Consider the following 22,139-nt stretch of genomic DNA (forward strand, 5'->3'; position numbering starts at 1 on the left):
CAAAATGTAATTTGTTGAGATTTCAAAGCTGAATTTTTAGTATCATTACTCCAGTCACACATTTAACCCGTCTTAATTGCACGCACACACTGTGAACACACACACCCGGAGCAGTGGTCATCATTTATGCTGCGGTGCCTGGTGAGCAGTGATGTTGCTGGCCTGAGACTCGAACCCACAAAAGAGTCCTTGCTAAATATAAGTGTTCAATTAATTTTCCAAAAAACAAAAATTATATTGACTCTTAGCTTTTGAATGATATAGTAAATTATGTTGCAAAAGCTTTTTATTTCACATAAATGCAGATCTTTGGATCCTTATATTCATCAAAGAATACTGAAAAAAAACTCACATTTTAAATATTGATAATCAGCAAATCAGCATATTAGAATGATTTCTGAAGGATGTGACACTGAAGACTGGAGTAATGATGCTGAAAATACAGCTTTGATTACACTAATAAATTACATTTTAAAATATATTCAAATAGGGAAAAAAGTTATTTAAAATTTAAAAATATTTCACAATATTACTGTTTTTGCTGTACTTTGGATCAAATAAATGCAAGCTTGGCCAGCAGAAGAAACTTCTTTAAAAACAAAATATCTTACTGTTCAAAAACTGTTGATTGGTATATATATATATATATATATATATATATATATATATATATATATATATATATTTTTTTTTTTTTTTTTTTTCACTTCTGAAAAGATGACTACTATACAGAGAATTGCGAGAAATTGGTTTGGAAGAAATATCTCTGAAAATTATTATAGAAGTAGGGGTGAGCAAGAAAGGAAAACTCAGTCTTTTTAAATTTTTAAATAGACTATGGACTGTATAAAAGGATATAGTGAAATGATATAATAGATCCATAGATGGCAGCAATGCAACTTATTGGATGCCGGCTGCCGTAATATCCCATAGAAGAAGAAGAAGAAGAAGAAGAAGAAGAAGAAGAACTATTCGGATTAGACGTACTGGTAATATGCTATACAGTCTATATGGTAACACGGCATAAGGGGAGACTGTATTCTCACCTGAAGCATAGACAACGTTTAACGTGCCATAGAGCGAAACGGTTAGTGTGTGTGTGTGTGTTTGTCTGTCTGTGTTGCTAAATTATAAACATTGTTGTGAGCCGTTGATATGGAGCTACTGAATCTTCGCTGTCTGTTACTGAATTGCAAACCTTTAGGTACTTTTATAAGCGGTAATATCATGTCAGCACTCCTGCCTGCAATTGTGCCCGCTGCTTGTAGAGCCACGGCAGCGGTAAGTATCATCAGCACAAGCACAGCGCTATAACGGCAACATTCCTCTAATTTTTGGTTTTATAATTTATTTATTTATATATTGCATGTTGTGCCCCTCCCTTCTTCAGGTGATATTCCTCCATGGCCTGGGAGACACAGGGTAAACTGTATATGTATAAACTGTATATTATACCATGATTGAATGAAGTTTGTGATAAGCTAGTTTAAGCTAAAGTTTTAGTTTAATCTAAATTTTGCCAACTTTTACATTACCTTTCTTCAGACATGGATGGGCTGAAGCTATGGCCGGGATCAGGACACCTTATGTCAAGTACATTTGCCCTCATGCGTAAGTACTGAATATTTTTTTTATCCATAGCTTCAATATAAAGCACATCGGTGTGTATTCTATACTGCTATACTATTCCTGTTATGCTATAGTTTGTGACCTGATATTTGAAAATATGCTTGAATCCTTAAATCAAAATTGGTCTCATATTTGATAATGTTGGAATATTATACTGTATATTTTAAAGCACGGGACACACTGCACGATTTTCGACTGTCCTAGATATAAGATCGCCATTGTGGAACAATCGTGGCGATTTGTATGATGGTGGCTCCTTATCAATCTTATGTCGTGTTAGTGCTGGGCGGTAAACCGGTTCATACTGAAAACCGGTGTATTTATTTACTCAGCTTTCGGAACGAACGTTATGCTGCGCTGCGGCCGCGAGACACTGTTTCAGACGGACCCTTTACAATGTTGCACTTCTAAGCAGCGACTGCGAGGCGTGGTGAGGGTATACACAGCAGTGCTCTGGGGTGAAATGGACAGACTTCCGGGAAGATGGCGACCGGTCCACACGTACGTTAACGAGTCAGCCGATTTTTATAGGAATTACTGCACAAATTTTCTTTTGAACCTCTTTCATTGCCATCCAATGTTAGAGAATACTTCTGGAAGGTTAAAAAAACTGTCATAAAATACCTTATCTCTGTTTAAATCAGCAACTGCAGTATTACAGAGCGACGGGAATAGCATTAGCTAACGTACAAGCTAATGATGAAAACTGATAAAACGGAACTGTGTCAGATGGAAACTACCATGGAAACTACGAAGTGTGCTTCAATCATAACATCCGCCTGCACGGTGTTTCTTGCGATCTGACGCCCAAGTCAGATCGCAAGTTCGAGATATCTGTCGAGCAGTGCTACCTGCCGAGGAGGCTGAGATGGTTGTTGCAGCGGTGGATGTAGCTCATAGAATCGGGAGACCCAAGGAAGGAGAACAAGATCAGCCCCCGCGCCCAGTGATCATCAAGTTCATATCAAGAACGGCCAGGGATGTGCTGTGGAAAGGCTCCAAGGCAAACAACTGCCTGAAGAACAACCGACTTCACTTCAAAGAGGATCTGACCGCGGCTGATCGAGCCACCTGCAGTCGTCTATGGCCAATGGTGGAAGCAGCTAGGAAGAAGGGTGACAAAGCCTACTTTGTTGGAGATAGGGCATATGTAAATGGTAAAGAAATTAAATGATGTGACAGGTAAAGTGTAGAGTGGAAAGATGGTGTACTGATATATTAACGAGTTTATATTCTAAATGTATCAGTTTTACGAAGTACACAATATTCTGTTATGGCATGATATATACAAGTGCAGTGATTCTTGTAGTTTCAGTTAATACTCAAGCTGAGGAACTAAAAGTTGTTCAGAGTTATTTTTTGGGGGTTATTTTTGTTCTTAATGTCAATTTCTATTCTTACTGTAAATGCCAGGGGTATCAAAAACTTGTTAAAGAGGAAATGTTTATTTTTGTACTGTCAAAACAAAGGTGCTGACTTTTATTTTATACAGGAAACCCATGCTTCAGAAGATGACGTTTAATTTTGGAGGAGTCAGTGGGGGAAGAATGTTTGGTTTTCATTTGGTAGTTACAGATCGGCAGGAGTAGCTATTTTACAGGGAAAATTTAAAGGTAACATTATCAAGTATCTCTCAGACAAAAATGGCAGGTGGATAATTCTTCTTGTGGATATTGATCACTTTCAGTTTGTCATTACTAATATATATGCATCCAACAATAAACAAACTAATAAAACTCTATTTTCTATGTTAGAAGACAAAATAAATCAGATGCTATTATCATTCCCTAATGCCAAGGTTATCTGGGGTGGGGATTTTAATACTATTTTGGATAATACTTTGGACAGATGGCCCCCAAAGAACAATTGTGCATGTGAATTAAACAATATTTGTAATAGAATGGACCTTATTGATATATGGAGACACAGAAACCCAAATCAAAAGGCATACCTGGTCAAACAAGGATAGATCTCAACAATCTCGTTTAGACTTCTGGTTGATTTCATCAGACAATGAAAATAGAGTGTATTCAGTTATAATAGAGCCTGCAGTTTTTACTGACCACCGTGCTGTTATTATCAAGGTCAACATGGCTGCATTTATAATTAACTCCAGTAGAGATTATTGGAAATTAAATAAAACACTACTACAAAATAAACAATTTAAGAAAGAAACACAGAACATTATTGATAAATACTGGAGACAAGCTTATACAATAAATAATTTTGGTAAATGTTGGGAATTAATGAAATTTGAAATTAGGAATTTAGCTATAATATCTGGAAAGAGAATTGCCAAAACCAAAAGAGAAAATGAAACACAAATAATTGCCAAAATTGTGATATTATCTGAATTAATAGATCTTTCTGAAAGGGAACTAGAATTGGCAGCATTGCAACTTGAATTAGACAAAATCTATGAAGATAAAGCCAGAGGGGCATTTATCAGATCAAGGAAGAAATGGCTAGAGTTAGGGGAAAAGAGTACAAAATATTTTTTTAATCTGGAAAAACGGAATTATGAATTATCCTCCCTCTCTAAACTTAAAATTAATGACCAGATGTGTGAAGACCAAAATCTTATATCGCAACATGTTGTTGACTTTTAGCAAAAGTTATATGCTACTTCTAACACTGAAAGTGTAGATAACACTAACTTATTTTTAAAAGGTATTGAAAAAGACAGAGGTATTGATGAGGGATTTAAATCAATTTGTGACCAGAGGATTAGTTTAACAGAGGTACAAAGGTGTATTGGCTCCCGTAAAGACAATAAGACTCCTGGTAGTGATGGCTTGATAAATGAATTTTTCAAAATATTTGGTGAAAGTGTAGCCCCATTTTTAGTTGCAGTGTTTGAAGAAGCCATAGACAAAGGAGAATTACCACCCACCCTTCGTCAAGGCCTTATTAAATTAATTCCTAAACCTAAGAAAGATAAATGAAGTATCGAAAATTGGAGACCAATTAGTTTATTAAATAATGATGCAAAGATATTTGCAATGATCTTTGCCAAAAGATTAAAATTAGGATTAGATGATCTTATTGGGGAGGAACAATCTGGTTTTATGCCTGGGAAAAATATTTGTAATATCATCCGTTTAATTTTGGACATGATTGACTACAATGATTATATTTCAGATGATAGTTTTGTTTTATTTGTCGATTTTTATAAAGCTTTTGACACGAATAGTCATCAGTTTATGTTTAAGGCCATACAGGTTTTTGGTTTTGGAGATTTCTGAGAGCAGTCAATACACTTTATAAAGATTGTAATAGCTCTGTTGGACTGGCCCATGGCACAACCCCAAGATTTGACATCCATCGGGGTATAAGACAAGGGTGCCCTCTGAGTCCCTTTTTATTTCTTCTTGTTACTGAAATAATGTCTCTACACAATAAAAAAAGTTCATTCAAAGGCATCACGGCAGTAGATAGAGAATTTAAATTATCACAACTCGCAGATGATACAGCAATTTTTCTAGTTAATGAGTATGAAGTTCCAAAAGTGGTTAAGTGAATAGAGACGTTTTCAAAAGTATCGGGACTTAAAATGAACTTAAGTAAGTTGGTGTTATTACCTTTAAGGGAATGCAATATGTCGTCGATAAATAATATCCCTGTGAAGAGTACCTTCACATATTTGGGCATTGTTATTGATAAAAATGAAAAATCCCATAACAACTTAAACTTTGACCCAATAGTTGAGCAAATAACAAAAACATTTAACGTGGTTAATGAGGGATCTTTCTTTAAATGGCAGAGTTTTACTGTCCAAAGCTGAAGGAATATCACGAGCTGTTTATGTGTATCTGGCTTTGGGAATGCCTACTACAGTTTTTAAAAAACTAGATACAGTTCTTTTCAATTTCATCTGGAGAAATAAGTGTCATTATCTTAAAAAAGAGGTATTATGTAACACAAGACAAAATGGAGGTCTGGAAGTTCTTTGTTTTGAAACAGTAAATAACACATTTAAAATTAAATGGCTTACTAATTTAATTCAAGAAGAAGATAATATTTGGAATGCTTTCCCTAAATTCATTTTTAATTCAATTGGAGGACTCAACTTCGTGTTGAAGTGTGACTATAACCCTGATAAATTGCCTGTAAAATTAGCTAATTTCCACAAGCAAGCTCTGCTGTCATGGAAACTGGTGTACAAACATAATTTCTCACCTACAAATTATTACATTTGGAATAACAGGAGTATTCAGTATAAAAACAGATCTTTGTACAACAAAAATTAGTACTAATCTCTTGGATTAGTAATGGTATTGTTTTGGTTTCACAATTTATGAATTCGGATGGTCAATTGTTATTGTTTGAATAATTTATTTCTAAATTTGATATTGCAGTAACACCAAAAGAATATGACATTGTTTTTGCTGCTATTCCAAGGAATGTTTTGCAGCTTATGATTGGATCCAGAACAGAGCTTTTTGTGACAGCTCCTGTTAACAATATTTTTCTGGGAAGTGTAGACGTTACAAGAAACAAATGTTCAAGTAATTACATTAGAAACCTTTTGGTAAATGTTACGGTTCCTCCTGCTAAAAAATTTTGGACATCTCTTTATAAGGATATTAATTGGAAAGAAATGTGGTTGATGAGTAATAAATTCTGTCTTAACAATAAAATAAAAGAAGTATCTTTCAGAATTATACACAGAATATATCCGGCAAAAAAGACGTTAGAAAAATTTAAGATTGATATTGAGTATTCATGTACTCTCTGTGGCTCAAATGAAGAAACTATTGAACATCTGTTTTATCATTGTGTGTTTACTAAAATGTTCTGGATGAATGTACAACATTTTTTTGAAAGGAAAACAGGACAGTCATTATATTTGCAGGAGAAGGACTTTCTTCTTTACTTTGAGGACATTAATTTGGAAAAGGACTTGATTTTCTTTGTACAACTTGTTTTATTTTTAGGAAAATTTCACATTCATAATTCATTCATTAGAAAATGGACTGACAGCAAGCCATTATTTAACCTATTTCTACAAGAGCTATCTCATTACAGCACCACCATCAATGATCTTAAACAGTCAAAGGCTTTAAAAACAAATTCTATTCTAGAAAAATTTCTATGCAACTAATGTGTTTTATGTATACTCTTTGTAACCTTATTTATTTTAATGTTTGTACCCCTGGCAAACAGTTTTGTTCTGTACATATTTGTTAATAATAATAATAATAAAAAAAAAAAAAAAAAAAAGCAGTGCTCTGGGGTGCTTCTCAATATCCCTCCTCGCTCCTCCGTCCTCCGACCTATGACCCAGAAACCGATCAAGCACAGCCATCTTGAAGGACATCTCAATTCTATAGGTGTTTCTCAATGTCAAGGAAGGATCCTCGGAAGCCAGTATTTCGAGGATGCTACGTCATCGACATCCGTCGAAGGACTGTTCCAATGTCGAGGATCCTCGGAATTTCAACCAAGGACCAAGTCCTTCGTTCGAAGAATATCCCATGCACAGGAAAGGATGCATATGTGTATCCTTCGCGCTCTTCGCGCTCTCAAATCACCCACAATCCTATGCGCGCAGCTTTGCTATCTAACGTTCAAATATTCAAAAATGTCGAACATTAACATAGGCGGAGTGTTAACGGTTTTTATTTACGTTACCAAACATTTGTTATAACTGTAGTAAATACAAGTAAAGTTTGACATTTAAATGCCAGTACAAATTACAACCATATTGATATTGTAAATTATACAAATACAAATGGTTAACTGAACCGGACCTGTCATTTAATGTCAACCTTTTCACTGACGTAATGACTCAATTACGTGCACTTGCTAGCCTGTTCCATTTACGTGTGCTCCGTATGCTAAAGATGAGTCTCACCTAGCCTCTGAAGGAAGTGACTTGGAAGGATCAGTCCTACCAAGGAAGTATCCTTGACATTGAGAAACACCTTATAATTGCACCACCAGTAGGTGAGAATCGAGGAGCGATGAGCTAGGTTACACAGGTGTATCCTATGCGGAAGTTTTTTTATGGACTTAACGTAACGCACGTATAATTTCTCCTCCCCCTTCACATATGTTGTAATAATTTTTATTTATATTTTACCTTTTAACTTCAAATAAACCATGCATGTCATATATTTCAAACAGGGCATCTTGCTTTATTAATATTTATTATGAATGTCTTAATTAACAAACTTTAACCACACAAGGGCAGACTTTGAAGTAATGCTGAACGGAGTGAGGATAAATCATTTCACTTGATTCAAGTCCTCCATCCCCACTTCTTTTCCTTGCGTCCTTCCCTCACATCCTGAAGAGGTGGAGCTAAGACACGAGGAAAGGAAGCGAGGATGCACCAATAAGAATTGAGAAGCACCCCTGGTGTTACGTTATAACGCCTGTTTCACACAGTCCGTCTGCAGTGCGTATTAACAGATTCCAGCTGCACGAGGTGTCTAGGAGCGGTGCTCTGCAGCAGTGCAGTGATTGTTAACGTACTGAGTCTATTTTTGCTGTGCTGCAGGCGCTGAATTAAAGTGAAAGCGCATTGTTCGTGGGAAAAATGAACATGGATTGACATGGAAACGCAGTCACATCTTTTAGGCTAGGTTTAAAACAAGAAAAAGAGCACTTTTAGATAAACAAGGAAAACAATATATATGTTCACTTTTATGAAAGCAGAAAAACAAAGTTCATTAAGACCCGTGGGATTGCTTGTGATAAAGATTTAAATTCAAAATGCACGAGACTGTTTCTGTCTGTGGTGTTTTAATTTTAAACATTTTAACAAGAAAAGTAGGCTAATTATTGTGTTTAAATGTTTTGCCGCTTGAGCAGCTTATTATACAAACCTAAAAGTAAAATGCATGAATAATATGTTGTTTATATTTATTGAGTTTAAACTAATGTCTATATGAAAGATTGTTACTGTTCTGTGATAAAAGACTTACGGTGCTGAAAAAAAAAAAATAAATTTTTTTACATGATATGAAATCAAAACAATGAACAAATGTTGTGTTTGTGGACTAAACAGACACGGATCAGTAGCAGACTGCAAACACGTCCTGTGTGAAAGCACAATGAGTCCGTAATATCCATTTTATGCAAGTACTGTCGGGCTAAAATTGTCGCCAAAGGCACCTTCAATATTTCTCACATTATTACAGTTTTGCTATATACATCAAAAAAAATTCTGGTGTCTGAATAATTTTTTGTTTGACTGTTAAAACTACAAAGTAATTCAGTCAAGAGCAGTGAGTGATTTTCATTTTCTTGGATTAACATTACAGCAGCTAGTAGCTAAATTATGCCGCGTTTCCACCGAAATTACCCGGAAGATTTGTACCAGGAACTTTTTTTCCCAGGAACTTTTTTCCCCCAGACCTGTTGCTTTCTGCGTTTCCATCGTGGTGTAAAGTACCGGGAAGATTAGGCAAATAGACTGGTGACTCAGTACCAAGTACCGCTGATTTAAAAAAAAAAGTACGCTGATTTTGGAAGTGCATCCTCGGAAGTTCAGACTTTGTGCATTCGACTCGGGAGTGTGATGTCCGCGACGACGTGAATCCTGTAATTTTCCTCTCTGTATATTTACAATAAAACGAAATCAAATACCACTGCCTCTTTTGGTTTTAATTTAAGCATAATAACAGCTGCAGAAATGTACTTAGTTCAGGGATATGTGTATATGCAGCCATTACAATGAAACGAAATATATAAATTTGCCTTTTTTATTTTCATTTTAACATATAGATAAATTGAATACAGACCAAAGAAAACCTGGGTAACACTTTAGAATTGGGTTCCATTAGTTAATGTTCGTTAACTACTTTAGTTAACATGAACTAAGCAACAACAAGCCTTATACAGCATTTATTCATCTTAATTAATGTTAATTTCAAAAATGTACTAATGCATTAATCAAATCAAAAGTCATGCTTGTTAACATTAGTTAATGCACTGTGAATTAGCCATGAACTAACAATGAATAACTGTATTTTCATGAACTAACATTAACAAAGATCAATAAATACAGTAATAAATGTTCATGATCATATTAATTAATACATTAACTAACATTAACTAATAGAGCCTTATTCTAAAGTGTTCCCAAAACCTGTTAGATTTACCCCGCAGCTGAATTATATTTTATGTTTAACCACTAAAGACACATCAGAGCCAGCGGCACATATCAGAAGGTCTAGCCGAGATGAGGCTGCTCTCTGCGGTCATGCCAACAAATATTGGCACCCTTGGCAAATATGATCAAATAAGGCTGTGAAAATTAATCTGCATTGTTAATCCTTTTGATGTTTTATTTAAAAAATTCACAAGAATGTATCCTTTCATTGGATAATAAGAATTTAAAACGGAGGGGAAATATCATTATGAAATTAATGTTTTTCTCAAATACTCGTTGGACACAATTATTGGCACCCCTAGAAATTCTTATGAGTAAAATATCTCTGAAGTATATTCACATTCATATTCACAATTTTGAGCTCTCCAGCATGATTATAAACATGAAATTATCCAGCCATTGCTTCCTGTTTCACAGAAATATAAAGTGGAGGGAAAACAAAGCCCAAATGCCCTTAATCATCCATCACAATCAGAAAAACCAAAGAATATATTTCTGATGTGCAGCAAAAGATGATTGAGCTTCACAAATTGGTTAAGTTTTAAGAAAAGAGCTAGAGGAGTGACAATTCCCATTTCCACCATCAGGACAATAATTAAGAATTTCCAATCAACAGAAAATGTTAGAAAACTGCTTGGAAGAGGTTGTGTGTCTATGTCCTCCTAATGCATGGTGAGGAGGTCAGTTTGAGTGGCTAAAGACTCTCCAAGGATCACAGCTGGAGAATTGCAGAAAATAGTTGAGTTTCTGGTTCAGAAAACCTTTAAAAAAATTGTCCAACAGAACCTACATCAACACATGTTGTTTGGGAGGGTTTCAAGAAAAATTCTCCTAGCTCATCCAGAAACAAACTAAAGCATATTCAGTTATCAGACACGACTGGAACTTCAAATGGGACTGGCTTCTATGATCAGATGAAACTAAAAATGAGCTTTTTAGCAGTAAACACTCAAGATGGGTTTGGTGAAAATAGGGATAAAAAGTACCCCATGTGTACAATGAAATATACAGCTGTATTTTTGATGTTGTGGGCCTATATTTCTGCTGGAGGTCCTGGACATCTTGTTTAGACACATGGCATCATGGATTCTATTAAATACCAACAGATAAAAAATCAAAAAGTGACTGACTCTGTTAGAAATCTTATAATGGGCCATGTTTGGATCTTTCAACCGTACAATAATCCAAACTCAAACCTCAAAACAACACCGAAATGGGTCACTGAGCTCAAAACCAAGCTTCTGCTATAGCCATTCCAGTCCTCTGACCTGAACCTTACAGAAAATGAGAGGAGTGAACTGAAGAGGAGAAGCTGGCAATTTGAAGGGTCTGGAGTGATTCTTGGTGAAGGAACGGTCTCTGATCTCTTGTCAGGTGTTCTCTAACCTCATCAGGCATTATAGGAGACAGTTTTGAGCTGTTAAACTGGCAAATGGAGGTTTAAAAAATAATTCAATAAATGGTGTCCTTAATTGTGGCCAATGTGTATTAGAGAAAAACATTTATTTCATAATGATATTTCCCCCCATTTTAAATTCTTATTATCCAATGAAAGGATACATTTTTGTGAAAGGAATTTTTCAGATAAAAGATCAAAAGGATTAACAATGCAGATTAATTTTCACAGCCTTATTTGATCATATTTGCCAAGGGTGGCAATATTTGTGGGCATGACTGTACATGAGGACTGAGCTCCCGCTGATCAAGTTGAGCTCACCATCTACGAGATCGGTGAAACACATTTTTAAATAGGCGCTGTCTTTATAAATAAACCATAGATTTGAGTTTTAAACAACTACATTCTTGCCTGAAATACTTTCAAATTACATTTCATGACACAATAACAGTAATATTTGAAAATGATCCGAATAAATGGTGTTTGAACTCAACCAATGCTGCGTGAACTCAGCTCGCTTTGGCTACTGCAATTTTCCTCTCAGTATATTTACAATAAAACGATATAAAATACCACTGCCTCCTTTCGTTTTCATTTAAACATAATAACAGCTGCAGAAATGTACTTAGTTCAGGGATATGTGTATATACAGCTATTACAATGAAATGAAATATTATATAGACTTGCCTTTTTTATTTTCATTTTAACATCTAGATAAATTGAATACAGACCAAAGAAAACCTGTTAGATTTACCCCGCAGCTGAATTATATTTTATGTTTAACCACTAAAGAGACATCAGAGCCAGCGGCACATATCAGAAGGTCTAGCTGAGGTGAGGCTGCTTCTCGTCGGATAGATGATCACTGAGCTCCCGCTGATCGTGTGGAGCTCACCGTCTCCGAGACCGGCGAAACACATTTTTAAACAGGCGCTGTCTTTATTAATAAACCACAGATTTGAGTTTTAAACAACTACACCTGAAATACTTTTAAAATTAAATTTCATGACACAATAACAGTAATATTTCGAAAATGTTGATCCAAATAAATGGTGGTTGAACTCAACCAATGCTTCGTGAACTCAACCAATCAGCATGTTTAGCGCCAAAGTCCCACCCCCGAAAGTTCCGGAACTTTGAAAAAGTACCACCTCGCCAGCAGGGACTTTCTGAGGGGCATTTTTTTACCCGGAACTTTATTTAGTTCCTGGTTCCTGCGGTGTAAACACACCAAGTACCAGGCCAAAGTCCCTAGTTCCTGGGTAAAGTTCCTGCTGTGGAAACGGGGCATTAGGCGCGGCCACTTTAAGAGATGATGAACGCATCCTATATAATACACATCCCATTTTTTTCCTCAACTGTTTACTTTCACTTAAGAAATAACTGACAGTTTTTTCGAGCATAATTTCCATTGGTGGATATTTTGACATCTTTTTGTATTTATTTGTTGGCACAAGAGCAACAATAAGCAAATAATAAGCGTTTTGAGCTGCCTTTCTCTGCGTGAGCCCTGAACACCAGAACACCGCGAGTACTGAATTGGTCTCTTTCACATCTTTTTGTTTGTTCAAACTGCGATTTGTATTTGTTCATTCAGGTGCAGGAGGGACTTCGAGGAGAACTTTGCAGAAGAGAGCTTGGTTCAGTGTCGCTGTCCGTGATACATGGCTCTCTCTCTGCGTGTGCACCGAACACAGCACGCGAGTAACCAGCTACTCTGTTCAGCTTTTCCGCGTCTTGTGTTTGGATGCTTTAGTCTTTAAATCGACAAGCGGTAAGGCTTAAAAACATGTGAAAAAGATAAGCTTTCATGATGATGCGCAGCAGTGGCTCGTCAACTGTCCTGAGTCCTTTTAGGCTGGCCCTGAGATAGCGTTGGTCGGTTATATAAAATATCAAGGTGAAAGTCATCATAGGTTGATTAGTATAGACTAAGCAAGCTATGATGACTCCAACCCAGCTTAGAGAATAGATTAACGGCGATTATTTTTTTTTTCGCCTGATAAGAGTCTCACGTTAACGCAGCACGTTAACGCCGATAACCGCCCACCACTTGATTAAGGAGCCTTTGGCTCTTATTAGAGAAAAACCTAGGTAAGCCATTGGCTCTTATTAGAGAAAAACCTAGGTGCCAAATATTTATTTTAGGTGCCACAGAATAAATGTGATTTATTTATTTATTTATTATTATTATTTTATTTTTAGTTTTATTTGTTCAACATTTTAATCCATTTGTTCATTATATGTACAAATATCATGGACCATAAGCATCCCTTGGCCACTGAGTGTAGTTTGGGCTCCTCCTCAATACATCCTGTAAATGTTGTTATACACTCTTAAAAACATCACGGTGACATAGAAAACCTTTTTTGGTCTTTTGAGTTAAAAAAAAAAAATCTGTCCACATGAAAAGTCAAAAGCACACTATAATGCACTGTCAAATGCATGCCAAATCAACAGGTAGTGATACAATCTCAACCGTAAAGCCATATTGGCCAATCAGAAGCCTGAAAAAATTGACGTGACATACAGTCAAGTATGGTGACCCATACTCAGAATTCATCCTCTGCATTTAACCCATCCAAAATGCACACACTTAGCATTGAACACACACACAGCTTGAACACACACACACGGAGCAGTGGGCAGCCATTTATGATGCGACGCCTGGGGAGCAGTTCAGGGCCTTGCTTAAGAACACCTCATTCGTGGTATTTCCAGCCCGAGATTTAAATCCTTAGGGTTACTCTTTCTGAGTCAATCATTTGTGCTGTGCAGGGGGGTAACATTATGCCACTAGGCCATGACTTCCCCAAGTAGGCGGAAATAACAGCTCAGGCTCTGGCATCAAAAGCTTTAGTCTCACCCTAATAGGAGTTTAAAATTTTTCGTTTCAGTAACCTGGTGCTTGTGTTTTCGTGTGGACGAATGGCCAAACCATTTAAAAAATAACCACATACATGTGGATGGGGCTTAAATGGTTTCATGAGGACCTGAAAAACCTTTACATTTCACAAAAGGTTGTTTGTGGCAAAAGAAGGTTCTTAAGATTATAAAAAGTTGAGAAAGAGATGGTTCTTTAAAGAACCTTTGACTGATTGGTTCTTTGTGGAACCAACAATGATTCTGTGAAGAACCTTTTAAGAGTGTATGTCTTTTACACTTTCAGCCTAATTTTCTTAATTAGTAAAATTTTATAGGAGTTGAATCATCTAGACAACAGTTTAAGTAAAAATATTAAAATGCAATAGCAAATAAATATAGCAAAATGCTCCTCTTTATAGTTATTTTTCTAGCCCACTGATGAGCTTATTGACACCAAATGGTTATTCTGAGGTTAATGTATATTACTTTGCAATGTTTACAAGCTTTACACATTTCCTGCAGTTTGAAACACTGAGTGAGCTTATTCTGTCCTCTGTACGTGTCGAGCATGCATATACAGATAGCCAAACATTGCAGTAATTGAGATTCAGTAAATTATCTCTTTACTTTTGCTTGAGTCATGTAGTTCAATCATGTTACATTCTTTTGTGGCACTGCAAAATAAATAGAATAATTGCTTAAATAGAAACAAACAAAAAACAGTACCTCGTTATACAACATTCACAATTACAATTCTTGCATTATTCCAACATATAACTCTTAATAAAATACATACACCAAGTATAATATAATATATACAGTATTGTTCAAAATAATAGCAGTACAATGTGACTAACCAGAATAATCAAGGTTTTTCGTATATTTTTTTATTGCTACGTGGCAAACAAGTTACCAGTAGGTTCAGTAGATTGTCAGAAAACAAATGAGACCCAGCATTCATGATATGCACGCTCTTAAGGCTGTGCAATTGGGCAATTAGTTGAATTAGTTGAAAGGGGTGTGTTCAAAAAAATAGCAGTGTGGCATTCAATCACTGAGGTCATCAATTTTGTGAAGAAACAGGTGTGAATCAGGTGGCCCCTATTTAAGGATGAAGCCAACACTTGTTGAACATGCATTTGAAAGCTGAGGAAAATGGGTCGTTCAAGACATTGTTCAGAAGAACAGCGTACTTTGATTAAAAAGTTGATTAGAGAGGGGAAAACCTATAAAGAGGTGCAAAAAATGATAGGCTGTTCAGCTAAAATGATCTCCAATGCCTTAAAATGGAGAGCAAAACCAGAGAGACGTGGAAGAAAACGGAAGACAACCATCAAAATGGATAGAAGTATAACCAGAATGGCAAAGGCTCAGCCAATGATCACCTCCAGGATGATCAAAGACAGTCTGGAGTTACCTGTAAGTACTGTGACAGTTAGAAGACGTCTGTGTGAAGCTAATCTATTTTCAAGAATCCCCCGCAAAGTCCCTCTGTTAAAAAAAAGGCATGTGCAGAAGAGGTTACAATTTGCCAAAGAACACATCAACTGGCCTAAAGAGAAATGGAGGAACATTTTGTGGACTGATGAGAGTAAAATTGTTCTTTTTGGGTCCAAGGGCCACAGGCAGTTTGTGAGACGACCCCCAAACTCTGAATTCAAGCCACAGTACACAGTGAAGACAGTGAAGCATGGAGGTGCAAGCATCATGATATGGGCATGTTTCTCCTACTATGGTGTTGGGCCTATTTATCGCATACCAGGGATCATGGATCAGTTTGCATATGTTAAAATACTTGAAGAGGTCATGTTGCCCTATGCTGAAGAGGACATGCCCTTGAAATGTTTGTTTCAACAAGACAATGACTTTTCAACAAAGTCTTGGTTCCAAACCAACAAAATTAATGTTATGGAGTGGCCAGCCCAATCTCCAGACCTTAATCCAATTGAGAACTTGTGGGGTGATATCAAAAATGCTGTTTCTGAAGCAAAACCAAGAAATGTGAATGAATTGTGGAATGTTGTTAAAGAATCATGGAGTGGAATAACAGCTGAGAGGTGCCACAAGTTGGTTGACTCCATGCCACACAGATGTCAAGCAGTTTTAAAAAACTGTGGTCATACAACTAAATATTAGTTTAGTGATTCACAGGATTGCTAAATCCCAGAAAAAAAAATGTTTGTACAAAATAGTTTTGAGTTTGTACAGTCAAAGGTAGACACTGCTATTTTTTTGAACACACCCCTTTCAACTAATTGCCCAATTGCACAGACTTAAGAGCGTGCATATCATGAATGCTGGGTCTTGTATGTTTTCTGACAATCTACTGAACCTACTGGTAACTTGTTTGCCACGTAGCAATAAAAAATATACTAAAAACCTTGATTATTCTGGTTAGTCACATTGTACTGCTATTATTTTGAACAATACTGTATATATATATATATATATATATATATATATATATATATATATATATATATATATATATATAAGATAGGCTTACAAACAAAGCTTCTTTAGGGTTTTACACAACAGGTTAAATTTTGTTCAATTTTGTATGTAATATAGCAAAGTGATTATTTCGTTTCTTTTTTAAAATGTAGTTTAGAAAAACGTTTGGAGCATTTTAAGTGATCATTGGGTGAAAGATCTGAACTGCAGGCTGGACATTTCAGTACCCCGATCCTTCTACTACGCAGCCATGATGTTGTAATTGAAAAGTAATATTTTTAAGTAATGACCAAGCGACCGACGGCAAACAGTGAGCCTATGTTTGATCAATTTAGCCTTCTTAAATTATCTTGACTTGCTTAAAATAAAATCTATAGACATAAAACAGTTAAAGCATATAACAATGTTTTAACATTTAAACCTAGATAAATGTCCAATAGTTTGTGCAGAGATGCTTTGCAGGACATGGAGGTGCCAGAGTGATAATTATTTTATTTTGTATCTGCAAAGGGTCTACATTTATTTGTGTACACTCACAATATCAACAAAACGTTGTGCTTTTGTAAAATAAAGAAAACAAACAGTGGATAAGACACATGCCTTTGGTGTGAGAGACTCGGGTTCAAATCCACTGTGAGACACCAATGTGTCCCTGAGCAAGACATTTAACCCCTAGTTGGTCCTCTGACATATATAGCAATTGTAAGTCGCTTTGGATAAAAGCATCAGCTAAATGAATAATGTAATGTAATATTCATAATCTGATAAGATGCACTTCTCTCTTAAGGCATGTCTGAGGAGATGGTGAGTCAGGATCGGCAACTTCATCGTTGTGAGACAGACTCAGGAAACACTAGTTTATTAGTAAACTATTCAAATATCGCCTTACTATTTCCCCAGACACATTTATGGTAATTACTTTTGCTGGTGCTTTGTGGCTAGTTTAAGCCTATTGCATACATATGAAGACAGAACTGTTCAGCTGCACATATTACTACTAAACGGGATACTCTCGTGTTGTTTCCATCAGCTCTATAATTTTTTTCTTTTTTCATCACTAATTGATGGATGCATGTCTTTAAGGATGTCTAAAATATAAAAATAAGGAGAAGCCTAAAACAGGCCGAGACCCAGCCCGCATCTGGATTATAACGTGAAAAATGGCTTGAAGCCCGGCCCCAGGGATGTATAAAAGTCGGGGCCATTGGGCCGGGACTGAAATGCAGGGTTCTAGTCAGTATTTTGTTGAACCACCTTTTGCTTTAGTTACAGCCTTTATTCTTTTGGGATATGTCTTTAACCACATCTAGACTAGATCTAGATCTAGAACCTTCTTTCCATTAACAACTTTCTGGCAGAGTGTGTCAGATTTTTCTCAAGAATCTGATGGTAATTTGCCAAATCCATTTATTCTTCTATTCTAAAAAGTGCTTCTGTCGCTGCTGCTGATAAAAACACACCCATAGCAAGATATAACCACCTCTCTGATCAGTTTCCTCCTTGCTCTTTCACTCACTTTGGAGCCATGTCCTGAACCAGGGAGGGACTGTGCTGTACCAAATACCTTTCACTTCTTTTGAAATTAACAATTTTATTGATTCTCATGCAAATGACAGGATAGAATACAGAATACAATTCAGAATCTGATTTTTTTTTTTTTTTTTTTTCTTTAACAAACCACCCGAACTATTCCCTAATGATGGCTTTAAGGTCATTCCTTGGCTAACGTTAGACGAACCACACAATCAACATTGTGTAAAGGAAAAGGAGTGGAAATAACAATTTAAAAAAAAATTAAATAAAATGTAGTCTTTACAGTGTCACAATCAAAACATGCTATTCACATGCTCCACTTCCAAATAGATTAAGTACTTGGACCATTTTTTAAAATACAATTTTAAGTTGTCCCTCTGCTTATATGACATTTTTTCATATGCAGCCACTCTTCAGAGTTCAGCTACCCATTCTTGAAAAGAGGGGGCGTCTTCTGATTTCCAGCTCCGGAGAATAATTTGTCTGCCAATCAATAGACTAGTTTGAATCCAGGATTTTGTGCCGGCGTTTATTATATCATTATTTATCCACCCACCTAATATAAAAAGCTTAGGACATAATAAGACCTGGAGGTCTAAGATTAAACATATGTGTTCCTGAACTCTTTTCCAAAAATCTTGAACTTTTATGCAGGACCACAGGGCATGAGCTAAATCACCAGTCTCAGCCTTACATCTCCAACACAAAGGTGTATCCTTTAACCCAAGTTTAAACAATCTGGAAGGGGTCCAGTAAAACCGATGTACAATCTTAAACTGTATAAGACGTATTTTGGCATCCCTCGAAGCCATTTTAGCATTCTTTAAAATTCCCTGCCACTCTTTATCATCTAATATAATGTTCAGATCCCTTTCCCATATTTTCTTAAGCGCTTGAGAATTTGCTTCACCAATGTTTTGAATCAACCACGAGTAGTACATAGATGCTTCATGACCCTTCCCGTATAATGAAAAAATCCTACAATGGGCATCTGCTAACTCAGGAAGCTGGGTAGTGGAAGCAAAAGTTTCACATAGTAGATGTCGTAGTTGTAAATATCGGAAAAACTGAGATCGAGGTACATTGTATTGCTGCTGGATACACTCAAATGACTTCAAACTACCATTTTCATAAAGATCTCCTAGATTGACAAGACCCTTCTTCGCCCAGTCTTTCCAAAGAAAGGGAGCTTTATTAATACACAGTTTTGGATTCAGCCAGATGCTTGAGCTAACATTTAAATAGGGGTTAAAACTGTGCAGACGTGAGATCTTTAACCATATCGCATTTAAGTGTGAAATAATTGGATGCTTTTTTACCTTTCCAACCAGTTTAATGGATATGCTTTGTAAAAGCGAAATGGATGGCAAAGCAGACTGTTCAATCTTGTACCAAGGGGGGGCTCGCTCAGGGGGAAGTGACCAGTGAGCCAAGTGTCTAAGACTAAAAGCGTAATAATAATACAATACATTGGGCAGCCCTAGACCACCTTTTTCTACGGGCCTCTGTAACTTATTGGAATGTAATCGGGGCCGCTTACCGTTCCAAATAAAATTCTTACAAATTCTATCAAACTGTTTAAAATATGAAAGAGGTATTTGTATTGGGAGTGACTGTAATAAGTAATTAAGTTTGGGTGTACAACTCATTTTAATTACATTGACTTTCCCAGCCAGTGACAAGAGGAGTGGAGCCCACCTCTCCATATCACATGAGATTTTTTTCATTAAGGGATCAAAGTTAACTCTAACTAATTCCTTAAAGTCAGGGGGAAATAGAATGCCTAAGTATCTTAAACCTAACTTGGGCCATTGGAATATGCCAGGGTGAAAGGCTGTTGATGGGCAAAAAGCAGTTAGTGCAAGAGCTTCAGTTTTCGACCAATTCACCCTATAGCCAGAAAACTTAGAGAACGAGTCGATTGTTCTAAGGAGGCAGGGTATAGATCTGCTGGGATCAGAAACAAACAATAAAATGTCATCGGCATAAAGCATAAGCTTGTGTACTTCTCCCCCTGCTATGACTCCGGGAAAATCACTATTTTTTCTTATAGAAGCGGCTAATGGTTCCAAAGCTAGACAGAACAACAATGGGGAAAGGGGACAGCCCTGTCGGGTTCCTCTGCCCAGAGAAAAATACTCTGACATCAGACCGTTGGTTTGCACTGTAGCTAAGGGTTGTTTATAAAGTAATTTAATCCATCTAATGAATGTATTGCCAAAACCATAAACTTCTAGAATTTCGAAAAGGTAATGCCACTCTACCATGTCGAAAGCCTTTTCCGCATCTAATGAAATGGCTGCAATTGGGATTTGTTCCTCCATTACTGACCACCAGATGTCAATAAACCTTCGAATATTATCAGAAGAACTTTGACCAATAATGAAGCCTACTTGATCCACATGTATGAGCGATGAAATAACTTTGTTTAAGCGATTAGCTAGAATCTTTGACAAAATTTTAGTATCCAATTGGATCAGTGATATTGGGCGGTAGCTTTTACAATCACTTGCATCTTTGTCCTTTTTAAGTAGGCTAATGACAGCTTGTGACATTGTTTGTGGCAATTCACCCCTCTGAAGTGCCTTCATAAAGACTTCTAACATTAACGGAGCCAGTTCTGAAACCAGATCCTTAAAGAACTCGGCGACAAAGCCATCTGGTCCAGGAGCTTTCCCTGTAGGTAATGCTTTGATAACCTCCATTATTTCCTCCAACGTTATATCTAAGTCAAGAAATTCCTTCTGCTCACTTGATAATTGAGGAAGGTCTAGTGGCTCCAGGAAATTACTAATTTCCTCGTTAGTTGACGAGGATGTAGATTTATAAAGGTCAATGTAAAAATCTTTAAACTGCTTGTTTATATCTGTAGCAGCAGTAAAAAACTCTCCTCCAGGAGCTCTGACAGCTGCAATAATTGTTGAGGACTCCTTGTGTTTAATATAATTGGCTAAAAGTTTGCCTGCCTTATCCCCTGACTCAAAGTAGGTCTGTCTTGCTCTAAATAACAGAAACTCCATCTTTTGAGACAAAATGTTATTATATCTATATTTTAGTTGCGTTAATTCCCTGAGGCCACTAGGTGTCGTATGACGTTTCATCTTTGTTTCAGCTTTTTTAATATTATTTTCCAATTCCGAAATTTCTTTTTCTTTAAGTTTTTTGTAAAAGCTCGCGTATTGAATTACACGACCTCTAATAACTGCCTTAAGTGCATCCCATGCCAGACCAACTGAGGACACAGATGCCCAATTAGTATCTACGTAATTATTAATTTCTGTTTTTAACATTTGTTTAAATGCTGGAATTTGTAAAAGGGACTTGTTCAAACGCCATCTGAATGTTTTTTTCCTCTCAATATAAGGTTTCATCTGCAAACCCACCCAGGCATGGTCTGAAACTAAGATGTTTCCTATGTTACATGTAATTACAGATGGGATAAGTGATCTTGACAGAAGAAAAAAATCAATTCTAGAAAAAATATTATGTGCATTTGAAAAAAAAGTATAATCTCTCCCTTGTGGATTCAGGAGTCTCCAAATATCAGTAAGGCCTAAATATTTACACATCCTTTGTAGCACCATTCTAGCTTTAGGTGTAGTACAAACTTTTGAGCCACTATGATCAAGAACAGGGTCCATTAATACATTAAAGTCTCCACCCAGAACAATCTCGTAGTGATTCCTAGTTGCTTGCATCTTTGATTCCAAATCTATAAAAAAATTGTGATCATCAAGATTGGGTGCGTAAACATTTGCCAACAGTATATTTTGGCCCTGGATTTCAGCCCAGACCATAATAACTCTTCCTATTGTATCATTCATTTGTTTAACCAATCTAAATTGTAGATGTTTTTTAACTAAAATCATTACCCCCCTACTACTACTTGACCCTTCACTGCAGAACACAAATCCTCCGACTGCCCTGCCCAGTTTCTCAGCTTCCTGGTTAGCAAGATGTGTTTCTTGTAAAAATATAATATCAAATCTGTTCCGCCTAAGTACAGACACCACCTTCCTCCTTTTAATATGATGCCCCAACCCATTCACGTTCCAAGTACAAAAAGATAATTTGTCTAAATCAGAAAGTGACATTCTTCATAAACAGTAACAAATATAGCCAAGCCCAGTTTCTCTGAAA

General features: G+C 36.4%; 1 protein-coding gene across 1 annotated transcript in view; it reads left to right on the plus strand.

Moving 5' to 3' along the window:
• The first annotated feature begins 921 nt into the window (after positions 1–921).
• The window catches only part of lypla1 (lysophospholipase 1), a 47,870-nt gene continuing 26,652 nt past the window's right edge, over positions 922–22,139 (plus strand). The window contains exons 1-4 of the mRNA XM_026215555.1: positions 922–1,087; positions 1,205–1,281; positions 1,391–1,422; positions 1,546–1,611. Of these exons, the coding sequence (XP_026071340.1) occupies positions 1,228–1,281; positions 1,391–1,422; positions 1,546–1,611 (152 nt within the window). The 5' untranslated portion in view covers positions 922–1,087; positions 1,205–1,227. The remainder of the gene's footprint in view (positions 1,088–1,204; positions 1,282–1,390; positions 1,423–1,545; positions 1,612–22,139) is intronic.

The sequence above is a fragment of the Carassius auratus genome, chromosome 32 (assembly GCF_003368295.1).
Source record: "Carassius auratus strain Wakin chromosome 32, ASM336829v1, whole genome shotgun sequence".
Lineage (NCBI taxonomy): Eukaryota > Metazoa > Chordata > Actinopteri > Cypriniformes > Cyprinidae > Carassius > Carassius auratus.